Source organism: Oncorhynchus kisutch, linkage group LG4 (assembly GCF_002021735.2).
Source record: "Oncorhynchus kisutch isolate 150728-3 linkage group LG4, Okis_V2, whole genome shotgun sequence".
Classification (NCBI taxonomy): Eukaryota; Metazoa; Chordata; class Actinopteri; order Salmoniformes; family Salmonidae; genus Oncorhynchus; species Oncorhynchus kisutch.
Window position 1 is genome coordinate 16812630 of NC_034177.2, and position 20992 is coordinate 16833621.

Consider the following 20992-nt stretch of genomic DNA (forward strand, 5'->3'; position numbering starts at 1 on the left):
GGGAGAAGGGCCTTGGTCAGGGAGGTGACCAAGATCCCAAGAACCAGAGTTCCTCTGTGGAGATGGGAGAACCTTCCAGAAGGACAACCATCTCTGCAGCACTCCACCAATCTGGCCTTTATGGTAGAGTGGCCACTCTTCAGTAAAAGGCACACGACAGCCTGCTTGGATGATGCCAAAAGGCATCTAAAGCAATTTTCTCTGGTCTGACGAAATCAAGATTGAACTCTTTGGCCAAGCGTCACATCTGGAGGAAACCTGGCACCATCCCTACGGTGAAGCATGGTGGTGGCAGCGTCATGCTGTGGGGATATTTTTCAGCGGCAGGGACTGGGAGACTATTCAGGATCAAGGGAAAGATGAACGGAGCAAAGTACTGCGAGATCCTTTGATGAAAACCTGCTCCAGAGCACTCAGGACTTGAGACTGTGGCGAAGGTTCACCTTCCAATAGGACATGACCCTAAGCACACAGCCAAGACAACGCAGGAGTGGCTTCGGGACCAGTCTCTGAATGTCCTTGAGTGGCCCAGCCAGAGCCCGGACTAGAACATCTCTGGAGTGACCTGAAAATAGCTGTGCAACGACGCTCCCCATCCAACCTGACAGAGCTTGAGAGGATCTGCAGAGAAGAATGGGAGAAACTCCCCAAATACATGTGTGCCAAGCGTCATACACAAGAAAACTCGAGGCTGGAATCGCTGCCAAATGTGCTAAAACAAATTACTGAGTGAAGGGTCTGAATACTTATCTTGTTTCTTGTTTTTGCTTTGTCTTTATGGGGTATTGTGTGTAGATTGATAAAGATAAAAAATATATATTTTATAAATTTTTGAAAAGGTTGTAAGGTAACACAATTTTGAAAAAGTCAGGTCTGAATGCTTTCCCGAATGTACTGTGTTTTTTTATTCTGATTTTTCAGGGGGTGCTGCAGCCTTACTTGTTAGCTATGTTTGTCCCCCCTGCGTGATGTGGGCGCAATGGGAGACTGGCTGTTAGTTGATTGATGTTGATGCTGCTGTACAGTGCTTCAGAGGTATGTGAATTCATTCGTTTTTTAAATTGAACCTTTATTTAACTAGGCAAGTCATGGGTGTTTGTTTGGTAGTGGAAAGTCCTTTGTGAGGATTTGACTGGCAACATGGGTTATTTGCCTTGTCGACCACTGTAAACCCGTTTAGATAATCTCCGAATCTTACTGAACAGAGTCCTTCTCAGCAAAATGTAGATCCAAGGGTCAAGGATGGCGTTGACGGCGGCAATCCGTATAGCCTTCAAATCTGCATGGGAATTATCTTCCCGTGATATCTGGTTAGCAAATACGCGTACCTACAACAGCATAACAAGAGATATGCCCATTAGACCCACTGCTTTCCTCGTAGACAAACTAAATTAACATATAAAATATTAAGATGTTCCTTACCACCAGCGGCGCTGAGCAACCTAAAACAACCATCGAGGTCACCACGAGCACCGTCATCATTTGGGCTTCCACGCCGGAGGAAAGCGCTGTCCAATGCGCCCGTGTGCTCCCTCTAGTAACTGGACGTTGGATTTTCCTGCGATGCATTATCAATAGAGTGCCACAAACTGCAAAGTTGAGGACTATCGTCATCAATATGAGTAGAAAACTCACACTTGCATATAAAAACGAATAGGCTGCAGACAACGGCTCATGAGCCATCCAGTTGATGAAGCACCAGGTTTTGGAGGGCTGGCTCATGCTTTCAGTCATACCCATCACTGGAAGACAACAAAATATAATGTTGCTGAGATAAATGCAAAACAAGCACTTGCGCGCAAAATGTGGGCCAATTCCCCATCTTTGGTATGTGTAAGGGCAGCATATTGCGAGGTAGCGCTCAGCAGACATTGCGCATATAATACTTAGTCCTGCCACTCCGAAGAACAGCAACAAAAATGAATGGAATTCACAAAGATGACGGTCGTGGAGTACATTTTTATCGAGGTAAGTGGCTATAGTGATTGGGCTGGCCAGACAAGTCCCAAGAAGATCGGTGATAGCCAAACCGCAAACTAAGGCGAAGAAAGCGGACGACTTGCGCCCTTGCTTAGATCCAGATAGAGCGGCTATTGCTATTATATTTCCAATGATACCAACTGCAAACATAAATACAGGTAAAGCCATGGCTGCAGCTGACTTGTAAGGCACAGTGTGTGTAGTGAAATTACTTGTGTCGTTCATGTTTTCCGTTCCAAAAGAAAGCTATCCAATGGGCGTTATTTGTTCCTTTCTTTTAGATAGATGCCACTTACTTCTTGAGTCCATTACAATCCAAGCAGGATATTGACAAATGTGTTTTCTCTTGTAAAATCCTTATTTCATGATTGCTGTTGTTCAATAGCCTACATTGACATCAACCTTTTGAAATATCCCATGGGTGGAAAAACTTGGAAATGCGCTCTTGACGCCCAGCAATCTGGTCCTAATAGATATATCAAAGCCAGTGGGGCGCAGAGCCAGGCGGCCCTATACGCTCACTAAGCAAGTTGCGTAGGACCCGCAAATTACGTAAGGGCCCCGCATACTCCTCGTGTCAAAGCTGGTGTTAATGTTTACAACTTCCATGAGAGGATAATTTTGTACAATTTAAACTTAACCTTTATTGAACCAGGCAAGTCAGTTAAGAACAAATTCCTATTTACAATGAGGGCCTACCAAAAGGCCTCCTGTGGGGATGGGCCTGGGATAAAATAAATAAACAATATAAATACAGGGCAAAACACACATCACAACAAGAGAGACAACACTACATAAAGAGAGACCTAAGACAACAACATAACAAGGCAGTAACACAACATGGTAGCAACACAACACATGTTACAAACATTATTGGGCACAAAGGCCAAGAAGGTAAAAACAACAATACATCACACGAAGCAGCCACAACTGTCAGTAAGAGTGCCCACGATTGAGTCTTTGAATGAAGAGATTGAGATAAAACTGTCCAGTTTGAGTGTTTGTTGCAGCCCGTTCCAGTCGCTAGCTGCAGCGAATTGAATTGAGGAGCGACTCAGGGATGTGTGTCCTTTGGGGACCTTTAACATAACTGGCAGAATGGGTGTTGTATGTGGAGGATGAGGGCTGCAGTAGATATCTCAGATAGGGAGGAGTGAGGCCTAAAAAAGTTTTAGAAATAAGCATCAAACAGTGGGTCTTGCAATGGGTATACAAATATAACCTGTTTACAAAGGAGTATAGATTGCAGGGATGTGTCCTATAAGGAGCATTGGTGGCAAATCTGTTGGCCAAATGGTAAAGAACATCTAGCCGCTCGAGAGCACCCTTACCTGCCGATCTATAAATTATGTCTCCGTAATCTAGCATGGGTAGGATGGTCATCTGAATCAGGGTTAGTTTGGCAGCTGGGGTGAAAGACGAGCGACTACGATACATCTAGCCTTGGTTTGCTCTAACTTTAGCCTGCAGCTTTGATATGTGCTGAGAGAAAATCAGTGTTCAGTCTAGCCATACTCCCAAGTACTTGTAAGTACTTGTATGAGTTGACTACCTCAAACTCAAAACCCTCAGAGGTAGTAATAACACCTGTGGGATGAGGGGCATTTTTCTTACCAAACCACATGACCTTTGTTTTGGAGGTGTTCTGAACAAGGTTAAGGATAGAGAAAGCTTGTTGGACACTAAGAACGCTTTGTTGTAGAGCATTTAACACAAAATCCAGGGAGGGGCCAGCTGAGTATAAGACTATCATCAGCATATATCTGGATTAGAGAGCTTCCTACTGCCTGAGCTATGTTGTTGATGTAAATTGAGAAGAGAGTGGGGCCTAGGATCGAGCATTGGGGTACTCCCTTGGTGACAGGCAGTGGCTGAGACAGCAGATTTTCTGACTATACACTGCACTCTTTGAGAGAGATAGTTAGCAAACCAGCCCAAAGAGCCCTCATAGACCAATCAAATAAAATTGTATTGGTCACATACACATTAATAGCAGAGTGTTCTAGTTCTGTCAATGCAATAATATCTAACAAGTAATCGAACAAATTCACAACAACTACCTGATACACACACATGTAAAGGGATGAATAAGAATATGTACTTATAAATATATGGATGAGTGATGGCCGTGCGGCATGGGAAAGATGCAGTAGATGGTATAGAATACAGTATAGGCTAGATGCAGTAGATGGTATAGAATACAATATATACATATGAGATGAGTAATGTAGGATATGTAAACATGATTAAAGTGCCGTTATTTAAAGTGACTAGTGATCCCTTTGTCAAGTCCATTTATTTAAGTGTCCAGAGATTTGAGTCTGTATTTTGGCAGCAACCTCTCTATGTTAGTGGTGGCTGTTTTAACAGTCTGATGGCCTTGAGATAGAAGCTGTTTTTCAGTCTCTCGGTCCCAGCATTGATGCACCTGTACTGACCTCACCTTCTGGATGATAGCGGGGTGAACAGGCAGTGGCTTGGGCGGTTGTTGTCCTTGATTATCTTTTTTGCCTTTCTGTGACATCGGGTGCTGTAGCTGTCCTGGAGGGCAGATCGCTTTCCCCCTGTGATGCGTTGTGCAGACCGCACTACCCTCTGGAGAGCCTTGCGGGTTGAGGGTGGTGCAGTTCCCGTACCAGGCGTTAAGTGAGAGGTTATTTTCCTGACACAACACTCCGAGGGCACTCACCTCCTCCCTGTAGGCCGTCTCATCGTTGTTGGTAATCAGGCTTACCACTGTAAGTGTCGTCTGCAAACTTGATGATTGAGTTGAAGGCGTGCATGGCGACGCAGTCATGGGTGCGGCCTGTCAAAGTCCAGGACCCAGTTGCACAGGGCGGGATCGAAACCCAGGGTCTCGAACTTAATGACGAGTTTGGAGGGTACAATGATGTTAAATGCTGAGCTATAGTTAATGAACAGCATTCTTACAAAGGTATTCCTCTTGTCCAGATGGGATAGGGCAGTGTGATGGCGATTGCGTCGTCAGTGGACCTATTGGGGTGGTAAGCAAATTGGAGTTTGTCTCGGGTATCAGGTAGGGTGGAGGTGATATGATCCTTAACTAGTCTCTCAAAGCACTTAATGATGACAGGAGTGAGTGCAACAGGGCGATAGTCATTTAGTTCAGTTACCTTCGCTTTCTTGGGAGCGGGCTGTGTAAGTGGCACTGTATTTTCCTCAAAGCGAGCAAAGAAGTTGTTTAATTTGTCTGGGAGCAAGACGTCCACGATGATTGAGTGTAGATCCTGCCACATACATCTCGTGTTTGAGCCATTGAATTGCGACTCTACTTTGTCTCTATACTGATGCTTTGCTTGTTTCAAATCAAATCAAATTTTATTTGTCACATACACATGGTTAGCAGATGTTAATGCGAGTGTAGCGAAATGCTTGAGCTTCTAGTTCCGACAATGCAGTAATAACGAACAAGTAATCTAACTAACAATTCCAAAAAACTACTGTCTTATACACAGTGTAAGGGGATAAAGAATATGTACATAAGGATATATGAATGAGTGATGGTACAGAGCAGCATAGGCAAGATACAGTAGATGATATCGAGTACAGTATAACATATGAGATGAGTATGTAAACAAAGTGGCATAGTTAAAGTGGCTAGTGATACATGTATTACATAAGGATGCAGTCGATGATATAGAGTACAGTATCTACGTATGCATATGAGATGAATAATGTAGGGTAAGTAACATTATATAAGGTAGCATTGTTTAAAGTGGCTAGTGATATATTTACATCATTTCCCATCAATTCCCATGATTAAAGTGGCTGGAGTTGAGTCAGTGTCATTGACAGTGTGTTGGCAGCAGCCACTCAATGTTAGTGGTGGCTGTTTAACAGTCTGATGGCCTTGAGATAGAAGCTGTTTTTCAGTCTCTCTGTCCCAGCTTTGATGCACCTGTACTGAGCTCGCCTTCTGGATGACAGCGGGGTGAACAGGCAGTGGCTCGGGTGGTTGATGTCCTTGATGATCTTTATGGCCTTCCTGTAGCATCGGGTGGTGTAGGTGTCCTGGAGGGCAGGTAGTTTGCCCCCGGTGATGCGTTGTGCAGACCTCACTACCCTCTGGAGAGCCTTACGGTTGAGGGCGGTGCAGTTGCCATACCAGGCGGTGATACAGCCCGCCAGGATGCTCTCGATTGTGCATCTGTAGAAGTTTGTGAGTGCTTTTGGTGACAAGCCGAATTTCTTCAGCCTCCTGAGATTGAAGAGGCGCTGCTGCGCCTTCTTCACGATGCTGTCTGTGTGAGTGGACCAATTCAGTTTGTCTGTGATGTGTATGCCGAGGAACTTAAAACTTGCTACCCTCTCCACTACTGTTCCATCGATGTGGATAGGGGGGTGTTCCCTCTGCTGTTTCCTGAAGTCCACAATCATCTCCTTAGTTTTGTTGACGTTGAGTGTGAGGTTATTTTCCTGACACCACACTCCGAGGGCCCTCACCTCCTCCCTGTAGGCCGTCTCGTCGTTGTTGGTAATCAAGCCTACCACTGTTGTGTCGTCCGCAAACTTGATGATTGAGTTGGAGGCGTGCGTGGCCACGCAGTCATGGGTGAACAGGGAGTACAGGAGAGGGCTCAGAACGCACCCTTGTGGGGCCCCAGTGTTGAGGATCAGCGGGGAGGAGATGTTGTTGCCTACCCTCACCACCTGGGGGCGGCCCGTCAGGAAGTCCAGTACCCAGTTGCACAGGGCGGGGTCGAGACCCAGGGTCTCGAGCTTGATGACGAGCTTGGAGGGTACTATGGTGTTGAATGCCGAGCTGTAGTCGATGAACAGCATTCTCACATAGGTTTGATTGCCTTGCGGAGGAAATAGCTGCACCGTTTGCATTCCCCTTGCCGTGATTAAAAGTGGTGGTTCGTGCTTTCAATTTTGCGCGAAGGCTGCCATCAACCCACAGTTTCTGTTTAGGAAATGTTTTAATAGTCACAGTGGGTATGACATATCCGATGCACTTGCTAATAAACTCACTCACCGAGTCAGCGTATACATCAATGTTATTGTCTGAGGCTATCCAGAACATATCCCAGTCCACGTGATTGAAGCAATCTTGAAGCATGGAATCTGAATGGTCAGACCAGAGTAGACCAGAGTACGGGCGTTTCCTGTTTTAGTTTCTGTCTATAGGCTGGGAACAACAAAATGGAGTCATGGTCAGATTTGCTGAAGGCGGGGCGGGGGAGGGCTTTGAATGCATCGCGGAAGTTAGAATATCAATGATCCAAAATGCTACCAGCTCGTGTCGCGCATTCGATATGCTGATAGAATTTAGGAAGTCTTGTTCTCAGGGTAGCTTTGTTGAAACCATACATCCTGAGGCTGCATTTATTGTAGCTGGGGATTTTCAGTTTACATAGACTCCAGTGGGGTTCTTTCGGGGCAGACGATGTATCTGCTTGGGGGGGGATGTACACGGCTGTGACTATAATCAAAAATAATTCTCTTGAAAGATAATCTGGTCGGCATTTGACTGTGAGGAGTTCTAGGTCAGGTGAATAAAAGGACTTGAGTACCTGTATGTTGATGTGATTACACCATGAGTCCTTAATCATAAGGCATACTCCCCCGCCCTCCTTCTTACCAGAGAGATGTTGTTTCTGTCGGCCCCATGCATGGGCAGGTAGGGTACATGCCGGTGCTGATGGAGGACGATAGCACCCAGCAACAGTCAACAAAGAGCTATTTGAAAGTTTAATGCTTAAAACCAGCAAATCAAATTGTTTGGGGAAAAACTTGGAGACAACCGAGCACTGAAGGTGATCCTTGGTAAAGATTGCCACTCCCCCACCTTTGGAAGAGCTGTCTTGCCAACAAAGGTATTATATCCAGAAAGGTTAACATCAGTATTCAAAACACTCTTCCTTAACTACGTCTCAGTAATGACCAACACATCTTTCAATTTATCCATTTTAGGTAATAAGCTTCTAGTGTTAACGTGAGGAAAACCCAGGCTTTTACGAGAGCAGAAATCAGTGAAGTAGATATCAGAGCACAAGTCAGAATTGGGGCTAGCAACAGTAGATGGGCCAGGTTGTACATAAACATTTACAGATATCATCAACAGTAATACGATCATGGCATAGGACAGAGAGCGCTGCAGATTTATGACATCTGAATGTGCATCAGATGGCAGCAAGATCATATTGTACAGAAATTTAATCAGGTATCATGAATAGAAAGCTGGTGAGAGGTGGTTAGAATAGGATGGGAGGCCAAAAGTCAGTGTAACCAATAGAGTGTCAGTGTCCTGAGTGTGGGAACAAACACAGTCTGTCCCACGGTTGGGTATAGAAAGTTTGTAGTCAACAAAGTATGCAGGACTCATGAGGCAAATAGCAAAATGCACATGAGAACTCAAATATATAACGACTTAGGGCTAGCCATTGTAAGTTCAGAGTCACTCTCCCCAACAGTGTGTGAGTGCTGGAGGTGAGCGAAAGCTCTGGAGAGAGGGGTGGGGGTACCTGTACCAGACAGGGGGAGACAGGCCAGGGCAGACGGTGAACAGGTCACCAGGTGGAATCCAAGCAGTAGTGCAGCAGGCAAAAGAAGAAGGTGTTTATTTCTGAAGGCAGATTTCTTGTGTAAAATGCCAGTGAATGAATGGTCTTTAAACAGCACGAGGGGGCTTCAGAGGACGCTTCAAAGACTCCTGACGCTTATTGGGCCCAAAGTCCTCGACACCTTTTACCTCACACCTTAGTGCTAATTGAATTTGTATCTGGTTTGTTCTTGCAAGCCTGGGAGCCTTAACTCAGCATTCAGTCCCCATAAAATATATAATTGTAATGTACTTTATTTTTCATTTATTATTATTTTTTTCTTCTTCTTGGCTTTTTAATTAGCATCAAACCAAACACTACTCACTCAGTTCTAGGTTGGATGGTGTCCTTAAATCTCTACTGTTTGTTAGCTAGAGCACCCTCCATATAGCTTGGAAAAGAAAACTCCAGGTCAAAACTCCAAACCTACAACATAATTTTGACCAAAATTAACCCGGAGGGATTACTGCTTCCAAGGTTAACTCCAAATCTATCCTTTTGTAAAAAAAACATGTTGAAAAATGTGAGCGCTCACATGCAGCTGTCTCTCTCTCTCTCTCTCTCTCTCTCTTAGGATGAAGCAGAACTATCCTTCTGGTCACAAAAACACACAGAAAAAACACCATGAGAGTGAATTGCGGGAACATCAATCAGGTAAACTTGTGTTCTCTCCTCTCCATTTTTGATGTCAGTAAATAACAGTAACGTTAAGTTGATAGGCTAGCTTGCAGTACATCTCTCTCTAGTCTCTGTCTTGCTAACCTAGCTGGGCAGTGCGTCTCTTGGTCTGTCAGTGTCTTGCTTGCTTGCCAACCACTTCCAGGGCTGAGTTCTGTGACTTTGTGCCTGACAAAAGTGAAATGCAACTATTTATTACATTTGATAAACGCCAACGGGCAACGGTGTTTATAAACTGCAGCTCGGAAAAGATAACGCGTCGCGCAGGAACATGCGTTCATATGCGAGTGCACAAAATTAAACTCGCGCTTTCCAGCTGCAACCTCTGTGTGGACCAGTCCAGACAATATATGAGTGTGATGGCACGCCTCATAGGCGCACGTTATTTTAAAACAAGACCATGATTATCTCGTCTCTCAGTCAATGTTTAGTTATCATTCTGGACTAATGCAAGATGGAAAGCAATGGATTGACATTGACTATTGATTCATATATTGAATTTAAAAAGTTGATTAGCTGTGCATACTGGACAATATGGATGCACATCTCTCAGTAAATAATAACCATCAAGTATTCAGCCAAGCCGTAGTATAAATAGTATTTTATATTTGAAAATGTATAAAAGGAAATCTGGGGGAGCCAGTTTGAATGGACCTGATGCAGCTGATAAAATTAATTGTATTATCTATAATTTACAGGTGCTATGCGTAAGTTTGTCAGTAGAGAATATGCTGGATCATCAGCCAGTACAAGCACAGACTCAATTGATCCACACCCAGCCTCAGCCAGTACTAACATAGACCCAGTCCAGCCGGCTTCAGCAAATACTAACATAGACCCAATACAGCCGTCTTCAGCAAGTACTAACACAGACCCAGGTGAAGTACAGGCAGCCTCAGCCAGTACTAACACAACCAGAGGTGTACAGCCAGCATCAGATACAAGCAGCTCAGACCCTAATAGAACAGTTGCTGCTCCACAAAATGACCCAGCAGATTGGCCCCCAGTCTTAACAGACTTTATGAGGACTTAGTTATTGCGCAGAGGTCCATTCAAACCAGGACTGGATTTTTCTTACCCTAAAGACAAGTCTAGAAGAGGTTTCGATTCAGGCTTATTAGAGACAGTTGTCAAATGGGGAAAAGATTACCAGGAGCTTGCTTTCATACTCAATCAAAAACAAAGCTGTGTATTGTTTTTGCTGTAAGCTTTTTCTACAAAAGACTACAAAATAATAAAGGTGTGAATGACTGGTCAAATATCAACGCCATTCTGAAACCCCATGAGAGTAGTCCTGAACACACAAACAATATGATTAAGTGGAGAGAACTTGATCTGTGCCGAAGTCTGGGACAGACTCTTGACCAGATACAAATGACCATTTGGGAGGCTGAAAGAAAGAGATGGTGGGGGTGTCCTTACATGTTTAATAAGTATCACCCAGTCTCTGGGTGAAATATACCAAGCATTCAGGGGTTAATCAGACAACCTCTTCCAACCAGATAATGGAAAACTTCCTAAAGAGGTTGAATTACTGGAACAATTTGACCCCGTTATGGAAAATCATCTCAGCAAAATTTCCTTGGGAGGCGCACACAGAATGAGCTGATACAGCTTGTGAGTGACAAGATTCTGTAAGAAATAGTGACTCAAGTAAGAGACTCAAAGTACTTCTCCATTATCTTGGACTGTACACCTGACATTAGTCACCAGGAACAAATGTCAATTTTTCTGAGAAGCGTGGCTTCAAAGGGAAAGCCAGAGATCAAGGAGCACTTCCTTTGTGAATGTTGTTTCAACAGGCTTGAATTGGTCCACTGTCATCTTAGATAAGCTGAATGAGCTGAAGATTCCATTTGAAGACTGCAGAGGGCAAGCTTATGATAATGGGGCTAACATGAAGGACTAGCACCAAGGAGTACAAGCCAGACTGCTCCAAACAAATCCCGTTTGTCATTGCAGATGCTGCCAAATCTCAAAAAGATGCCGTTTTTTGGGGGGGGCATGTGCAAAAGCTCTTCACCTTCTTTTCAGCTGGCAAACAAAGATTGAGTGTTTTGAAGAAACACGTGAACATAACCGTGAAGTCATGGAGTGACACAAGATGGGAGAGTAGGTTCTAAAGTGTTCATGCAATTAGGTATCAGGCTTCCGAGGTTCTGGAGGCATTACTGGAAGCCAGACAGACGATCAATGATCCTGTGGTCAAAATGGAGGCACAAGCACTTGCGGAGGAAGTTGGATCCTACCGCTTCTTGATTTGCTGTGTTGTATGGTGTGAGATACTGACAATGACAAACAAGGAGAACAAGCACCTCCAGTCCACCTCAATGCAGTTGGATATCGCAGTGAATTTAATCTCAGATGCAAAGGCCTCGCTCACTACATACTGGGATACTGACTACTCTAAGGTCCAGAGAAGAGACTGAGAAACAGCAAGAGGCATTTCAGCTATGAGGCTCCTGATGAACCAGTGACTGATGCACTGAAATACCTTGAAGTCAACTACGACTCTGCTGTGACATCCATGGATGAGAGAATTAACACTCAACCAGGTGAAAACCAAATATGGAGTGCTGCTGAACTTCAGCAATGCCTCTCAGAGGTCCAGTGAATCTTTAAAGGCTCACTGCATGGACGTTGAAAACACTCGAATCTTCAAAGATCACTGTGACATCAGTGGAATGGATCTGGCACACGAGATTCAGAATACACCTGATCTGCCATCAGATAAGATGACTACCCTTTGAGCTGCTTTCCTTTCTCTGTAAGAAAAACCTGGAGGAACTGTATCCTAAACTTTGGATAGCCCTAAGAATGGCAGTCACCCTACAGGTAACAGTAGCATCATCAGAGAGGAGCTTTTCAAAAATCAAATGCATCAAAAGCTACCTGAGGCCTACCATGTCACAGGAACGTTTGAGTGGTCTGGCCATCATGAGCATTAATCATGACGTGGGGAAACACATGTCCTATGATGACGTAATTTATGATTTTGCCTCAAGAAATTGCAGAAGAGGAATATTTTGATGGTAAGATTTTAATTCAAACATTCAAATGTTTACACACTTAGTAACATTTGAGATTTTATGGCAGAAGTGCATTTGTGTAAATGACTGCTTAACTATGTGATATACTTTCTCAATTTCTTCCAGACAGTCCAGATAGACTGGTGTCCATATTGATGTTGAAAATGCCCAGGCTGTAGAGAGGACCAAAGCGAATCACACATCTGTCTAGGTTTTATTGACTATTTTAAGACATATCGCTGCAGCCATAGGCTTATGTTCACATTGTGTAGACTAAGCTAATTGTATAATATTGTGAGATTCTATAGAAAATATTATTTTCAATACATTTTGTTTGTTTATCTCATTCTGTTCTGTATATGTCTACTTATTCTTAGACAGACAGATGGAGCAAACTGTTTTAAAGGAGGCAGGATTGTAGTGGGAGCACTGGGGTGTCAGGTGTGGCAATGCCAAATGGTTTACATGGCTCACGGGTCAGGTAGGAGGGCCCGTTGGCCAGGACTGGCTCTGGTGTGGCGTCTGTGTTGATGTTAACGTCTCAACAGCAAAACCCAGACTGTGGATGGAATGGATTACAAGGCTGAACATTATTTTGTTCATGTCTCACAGTTGTCACATGTCAGTCACCAAGCACGTGCGTAATCTCTTCTGAGGTCAATATCAATGAGGCTCTCAAGAAAAAAACTTGGGCTTTCCCCAAATGAGCATCATGAGCTTGTTGACATTTTTTTAATCCAAATGATAATGTTGTACAGATGATTGATAAAGCTGTCTATATGACTAATGTGGGAGCAGTTTGGCTAATAAATCATTTATTGAATGGATTTGATCTTGGTTTTAACCATTCATATGTCACAACTTCCAAATTATAACTACAGTTGATTAAAATAAATGTTAAAGGTTGTGGGTCTTATAGAAGGGCAACGACCCCAAACACACATCAAAAGTACCCAGGAATGGTTCAAGAAGAGTTGCTGGACTGCTCATTGTGTTTACTTGATAGCTACCTACACAAATAGCTAGCTAGAACAAAGTGTTAATAAGATAAATTCATTAAAAAGATTAAAAGCAATACAAATAAAAGTTCTCCATTAGGAGAACACTTAGGTTGGAGTCAATAAAACTAGTTTTTCAACCACTGCACAAATTTCTTGTTAACAAACTATAGATTTGGCAAGCTGGTTAGGACATCTACTTTGTGCATGACACAAGTAATTTTTACAACAATTGTTTACAGACAGATTATTTAACTTATAATTCACTGTATCACAATTCCAGTGGGTCAGAAGATTACAAATGCTAAGTTGACTGTGCATTTAAAAAGCTTGGAAAATGCCAGAAAATGATGTCATGGCTTTAGAAGCTTCTGATAGGCTAATTGACATAATTTGAGTCAATTGGAGGTGTACCTGTGGATGTATTTAAAGGCCTACCTTCAAACTCAGTGCCTCTTTGCTTGACATCATGGGGAAATCATCCAAGACCTCAGAATTATTTTTTTCTGACCTCCACAAGTCTGGTTCATCCTTTGGAGCAATTTCTAAACACCCGAAGGTACCATGTCCATCTGTACAAACAATAGTACGCAAGTATAAACACCATGGGACCACGCAGCCATCATAACGCTCAGGAAGGAGACACGCTCTGTCTCATAGAGATGAACGTACTTTGGTGCGAAAAGTGCAAATCAATCCCAGAACAACATCAAAGGACCTTGAGAAGATGCTGGAGGAAACGGGTACAAAAGTATCTATATCCACAGTAAAACAACTCCTATATCGACACAACCTGAATGGCCGCTCAGCAAGGAAGAAGCCACTGCTCCAAAACCGCCATAAAAAAGCCAGACTACGGTTTGCAACTGCACATGGGGACAAAGATCATACTTTTTGGAGAAATGTCCTCTGGTTTGGCCATAATGACCATCGTTATATTTGGAGGAAAAATGGGGATGCTTGCAAGCCGAAGAACAACATCCCAACCGTGAAGCACGGGGGTGGCAGCATCATGTTGTGGGGGTGCTTTGCTGCAGGAGGGACTGGTGCACTTCACAAAATAGATGGCGTCATGAGGATGGAAATTATGTGGATATATTGAAGCAACATCTCAAGACATCAGTCAGAAAGTTAAAGCTTGGTCACAAATGGGTCTTCTAAATGGACAATGTCCCCAAGCATACTTCCAAAGTTGTGGCAAAATGGCTTAAGGACAACGAAGTCTAGGTATTGGACTGGCCATCACAAAGCCCTGACCTCAACCCTATAGAAAATGTGTGGGCAGAACTGAAAAAGCATGTGTGAGCAAGGAGGCCTACAAACCTGACTGTTACACCAGCTCTGTCAGGAGGAATGAGCCAAAATTCACCCAACTTATTGTAGAAGGCTACCTGGAACGTTTGACCGAAGTTAAACTATTTAAAGGCAATGCTACCAAATATTAATTGAGTGTATGTAAACTTCTGACCCACTGGGAATGTGATGAAAGAAATAAAAGCTGAAATAAATCATTCTCTACTATTATTCTGACATTTTACATTCTTAAAATAAAGTGGTGATCCTAACTGACCTAAGACAGGGGATTTTTACTAGGATTAAATGTCAGGAATTGTGAAAAACTGAGTTTAAATGAATTTGTCTAAGGTGTATATAAACTTCCGACTTCAACTGTATATTTACAAAAGTATGTGGACACCCCTTCAAATATTTCAACCACACACGTTGATGACAGGTGTATAAAATTGAGCACATAGCTGTGGGCATATCCATGGACTAATACTGGCAGTAGAATGGCCTTACTGAAGAGCTCAGTGACTTTCAACGTGGCACCTTCATAGGATGCCTCCTTTCCAACAAGTCAGTTAATCAAATGTCTGCCTGCTAGAGCTTACCCAGCCAACTGTAAGTGCTGTTATTGTGAAGTGGAAAGTCTAGGCGCAACAATAGCTCAGGCACGAAGTGGTAGGTCACACAAGCTGACAGAACGGGACTGCCGAGTGCTGAAGTGTGAGGCGCGTAAAAATCTAAATTTCACTACGGAGTTCCAAACTACCTCTGAAAGCAACATCAGCACAAGAACTGTTCGTAGGGAGCTTCATGAAATGGGTTTCCATTGCCAAGCAACCACACATAAGCCTAAGATCACCATGTGCAATGCCAAGCGTTGGTTGGAGTGGTGTAAAGCTTGTCGCCATTGGACTCTGGAGCTGTGGAATCTCTCTCTCTGGAGTGATGAATCTCGCTTCACCATCTGGCAGTCTGATGAATTAATCTGGGTTTGGCGGATGCCAGGAGAACGCTACCTGCCCCAATGTATAGTGCCAACTGTAAAGAGTGGTGGACGAGGAATAATGGTATCGGCTGTTTTTAATGGTTCGGGTTGGCCCCTTAGTTCCATTAAAGAGAAATCTTAACGCTATAGCATTTAATTACGTTCTAGACTATTCTGTGCTTCCAACTTTGTGGCAACAGTTTGGGGAGGCCTTTTCCTATTTCAGCATGACACTACACCCGTGCACAAAGCCATACAGAAATGGTTTGTCGAGATCTGTGTGGAAGATCTTGACTGGCCTGCACAGAACCCTGAGGCCATCGAACACCTTTGTAATTAATTGGAACGCCGACCACGAGCCAGGCCTAATCGCCTAACATCCGTGTCCGACCTCACTAATGCTCTTGTGGCTGAATGGAAGCAAGCCCCCGCAGCACTGTTCCAACATCTAGTGGAAAGCCTTCCCAGAAAAGTGGAGGCTGTTATAGCAGCAAAGGGGAACCAACTCCATATTAATGGCCATAAATTTGGAATGAGATGTTCGACAAGCAGGTGTCCACATACTTTTTGTCATGTAGTGTACCTTGAAGTAAAATGAATAACTCCAAAACAACAACAAATTCACAGTCAGTTTTAAGAGACTTCCATCCCTAAGCTTTGTTTGTCATGGTAGCTGCCCAGTAACATGAACACAGTTTATACAAAGCCTGATTCTCAGCTGTGCACCTCAAATGAAGATGACTGTAAATGGTTGGGAAGTTGACCTCTATGATAGGAGAGAACATGAGGATGCCAGTGAACTTAATGCCCTCCCATGCCACTTCTTCTAATTAGATGGCTAATTATGTTTATAGATGCAGCCCCATGACAAAGGATTAATATCTCAAACCATTAAAAGGAGTGGTGTAAAGTACTTAGGTAAAAATACTTTAAAGTACTACTTAAGTATTTTGGGGGGGGTATCTGTACTTTTACTATTTATATTTTTGACAACATCCCTGGTCATCCCTACTGCCTCTGATCTGGCAGACTCACTAAACACAAAAGTTTGTAAATTATTTCTAAATGTTGGAGTGTGCCCCTGACTCTATACATACATTTAAAAAAACAAGACAATTGTACTGTTTTGTTTGCTTAATATAAAGATGTTGAAATTATTTATACTTTTACTTTGATACTTAAGCATATTTAAAACCAAATACTTAGACTTTTACTCAAGTAGTATTTTACTGGGTAACTTTCATTTTTATTTGAGTCATTTTCTATTAAGGTATCTTTACTTTATCTCAAGTATTACAATTGGGTACTTTTCCCACTACTGCTTAAAAGAAGGAACACAATGCCTACGAGGGATGCCTTTACTACAGGCACCTGTGCAGAGCACATCCCCTTTGCCCTTCCAGTCAGAGAGGAACCTGTTGTATTCGGCTCGTGATAAAGAACGATTTGATTTGAATTCTCATCTAGGCCTATGCTTCAAAACCAAAAACTTGTGCATCTTGATTGTTGCCCAATGACCAGTCATCAACATTAGCGCGCATATCCAGATTAGGGACCAGAATTTTTTTTCCATTTCATTTCCTGGCAAAAACAGTGGCCCTACGTTTATTATCCATATCAAATACCGTTTCGCAGTCTACTAACGCATCTTTGCAAGAACAATAGGCTACCTGCCGATTTTAATTATCATTTTCATATTTCAGATGGGCCTAGTTTGGGTGGCTACTGGCTACAACAGCTGTAACATCGCATGATTTTCCATTAGATCCTGCAACCTCAGCTACAAGTTGGCCATATGATTTTGCTTGTTCTGGACTCCAGAGGAGTGACAAGTTACGGTATAGCCCTAGTTGATATTGGCTTCAACTTATTACTTTAGTCTCAAAATGCAGGTGTAAAATGCAGTGTATTTCTGTAGCCTTATTTGCTTTTCTAAAATGTATGTGTGCGCACGGGGTCGCAGTTTTGTAGGCCTACCATGATAGTGGCAAAAAGTGGAGTTGGGTTGGATATAGTAAGGGTAGGCTACAGTATATATTTTTTCCTCATATGTTGACTGGAATTGTTGGTCATTGTTAATAAGTCCTGCAATTATTCCATATTTCTCATGTCATTCATTTATTTAACTAGGCAAGTCAGTTTTAAGAACAAATTCTTATTTACAATGACTACCTAAATCATCCAAACCCAGACGACGCTGGGCCAATAGTGCGCCGCCCTATGGGACTCCTAATCCCGGCCAGTTGTGATACAGCCTGGATTCGAACCAGGGTGTCTGTATTGACGCCTCTAGCACTGAGATACATTGCCTTAGACCGCTGCTCCACTGGGGAGCCTGTATATTGTAGGCCTCCCTATAAGGTGTTGTTTAAAAGTTTCCTTGCGTTGATACTGACCATACACTGTTTGGGCTCACCATGACTTACTGATATTATCATTGAGAAGCAGTTAGTCAAGCCAATTCTTCTTAGATTTTAGACATGAACATCCTGCATCCAAATTGCCTATTCGTTTTCCTTCCATATAGAGCACTGGACATTACATCTTGGTACTGCATGAGGTGTTACTAGTCATGACCATACTCCAGCACTGGGTTTCATTTGAGGGATACAATATGTTGCCTATTCCCTAGTTAGGTGTGTTCAGGTCAAGATTTCAAATGACAACCATTTGTACTCCATGTCAATGTCTTTATTGTAGACTGTAGGTCTCCTTAGAAGGCATTGTTTAAGTTTTCATGTGAACAGTATTTGGCAGTCTGCCAGACTGCCACACGCACTATGTGTGCACATAGTGTGTAAGCTTGATAACCTTTCAAAGTTAGACTTTTCAATCGCTTGTTATAGTACCATTCAGTGTAATTTTGTAAATGCCGGATCGCTATGGCAAGACCGATCATTTGTCTGAGATATCGGGCATGATTAACATACTAACGGACGGAGACAGATCCAAAGTCCCCTCCTCGATTTCATCGTGGGGGACAACTACTCAAAGGTAAAGGGATCACCAAGAAGAAACCTCATTACACACTAACCTTGTCCCCAGGCTATTTGCACATATTGATTTCAAGGACAAAGTGATCAATGACTTACTGATGTCCTCATTAATTAACACTAAGTAAGTATAGCCTTGGTTAAGATAGGAGCAGGAGCCTATTCATATAGCATGAGGCAGATTGATGTACAAGTACACCCCCTGGAGAGGACATTAGTGTATCACAGGGAATACCCCCAATTGAGTGCCAAGCAGAGAAGCATCAGGTCCAATTTTTACATTCTTTGGTGTGACTCAGCTGGGGATCAAACTCCAATCCATCCAATCTCAGGTCAGACACTAACCACAAGCCACTGAGTTGGTTATTGAGAAATACTAGAATCGACTTTATTCAGCCTTGAGATTCCCAGGATTTGTATACTGAATATATATACATCCTGCTTTTAAATGAATGCCAATTAAGTTTTCCTTGGAAATCCATAACCCACAGATTTGTTTTTGTACAGTAATTAAATTATTCCATAATTTCCCCATATTCCTTAGAAAATTACAATCTGTAGAGTTTCAGACAATAATCAAGACCATCTTTGTGGTTTGGTAGAGTAGTTCTGAATAATTTATTTCTGAATTAATTGTGCAATTGGGAAACTATAGTTTGAAAATGCAATTTGGGTGAACTGTGATCACTTGGATCAAAAGGAAAACCCCATATGTGAAAGTGTTCCTTTTGTTCTAAGTCCTCTTGACATTTTGGTCTTGCACTAGGGCCTTTTTCCATGGTCTAACTTCTTAGGAAACCAGAAAGAATATCTAATTGAATACTAGTTTAACGTATGTCATATCCTCAGGTCACCTCTTTCTCTCTGCCAAATAAATATCACTTTTTTTTTGCCTTATTAAAGTTTCATCATTGTCTTTGTTTACTTTCATTTAGAAGAGTTTTTAGAAAAGCGCTGTGGAAACTCAGGATAATCCTTATTCCTTATACTTTAAGATGGTACAAATTGTCATTACTTTGTTGAAAAATAATTAAATGCGTAGCTAATATTTTTTCTGGTAACTCGGCTTTAGTCGGGATTGTGCTTTAAGACTTCCTGTATCAGAACATTTTACAAAACTCTTCATGGGAGAACATTATTGAATACCCTACAACTGGAAATGACGTGGTTTCTATGGGAATCGAGAAGACTGGTAATTATTTAGTCAATGCCACTCCGACATTGTGCTATCTAATATTTATATATTTCTTACTTCCATTCTTTTACTTTTAGATTTGTGTGTATTGGTGGGAATTGTTTTTAGGTACAACTGCACTGTTGGCGCTAGGAACACAAGCATTTCGCTACACCCGCAATAACATCTGCTAAATATGTGTACGATTTGATTTTGACTTGGGGCTGTTTGGTGCAAAGGTCCCTTCTGCCTTTGGTGACACTGACGTTTGACTGGTAGCAATGAAAATAACTTTCAAATGTATTGAATAAATCAAGGAAGGACACATTGCATTAACAGCCCTTACTTACCTCCTTTTGCAGAGCTGTCACTATCTGGCCAAGCTGGAAGTAGGAACATTTTTCAAGCTGGAAGTAGGCCATTTTTCTCTAGAAAACCATAACCTTCCTAACCTTAATATTCCTAACCTGATGCCCAACCATAACATCTGTTAAGACTGGAACGTTGATTTTCGTATTCATTCATTTTCACAATGGAAGAAGTTTGGAACCACCAAGACTCTTACTAGAGCTGGACTCCCGGCCAAACTGAGCAATCGGGGGAGAAGGGCCTTGGTCAGGGAGGTGACCAAAAACCTGATGGTCACTCTGACAGAGCTCTAGAGTACCTCTGTGGAGATGGGAGAATCTTACAGAAGGACAACCATCTCCACAGCATTCCACCAATCAGGCCTTTTATGGTAAAGTTGCCAGACAGAAGCCACTCCTCAGTAAAATACACATGACAACCTGCTTAGAGTTTGCCAAAAGGCATCTAAAGACTCTCACACTGTGAGAAACCAGATTCTCTGGTCTGATGAAACCAAGATTGAACTCTTTGGCCTGAATGCCAAGCGTTACGTCTGGAGGAAACCTGGCACCATCCCTATGGTGAAGCATGGTGGTGGCAGGATCTTGCTGTGGAGGTGTTTTTCAGCGGCAGGTACTGAGATACTAGTCAGGATCGAGGCAAAGATGAATGGAACAAAGTACAGAGAGATTCTTGATGAAAACCTGCTCCAGAGCGCTCAGAACCTCAGACTGTGGCAAAAGTTCACCTTCCAACAGGACAACGACCCTAAGCACACAGCCAAGACAACGCAGGAGTGGCTTCGGGACACTCTGGTATCCACTACTGTCTGTCATGCTCTGTGTTGTTCTTAGAAATCACTTTCAATCAATTTCAAAACCATTCAATACATGTTGTTTTAACAATCACATTAACATGTGATTAATCTAAAATGTTAGGATATTTTCTGTAAGA

The 20992-nt window shown here is 42.6% G+C and overlaps 1 protein-coding gene across 1 annotated transcript; it reads right to left on the bottom strand.

Annotated features, from left to right (window-relative positions):
• Positions 1-1145: 1145 nt before the first annotated feature.
• On the bottom strand, positions 1146-2403 carry LOC109888536 (prostaglandin E2 receptor EP4 subtype-like). The gene is made up of 2 exons (XM_020479705.2): positions 1423-2403; positions 1146-1328 (listed from the first exon to the last, which is right to left on the bottom strand). The coding sequence occupies exons 1-2, from the start codon at positions 2203-2205 to the stop codon at positions 1146-1148; spliced, it is 966 nt and encodes a 321-aa protein (XP_020335294.2). The 5' UTR covers positions 2206-2403.
• Positions 2404-20992: the final 18589 nt, after the last annotated feature.

Coding starts and splice junctions, on each gene's coding strand:
- LOC109888536 (XM_020479705.2), bottom strand. CDS start 2,205: ATGAACGACACAAGTAATTTCACTACACACACTGTGCCTTACAAGTCA. Junction 1,329..1,422: donor GTTGCTCAGCGCCGCTGGTG/GTAAGGAACATC, acceptor ATGCTGTTGTAG/GTACGCGTATTTGCTAACCA.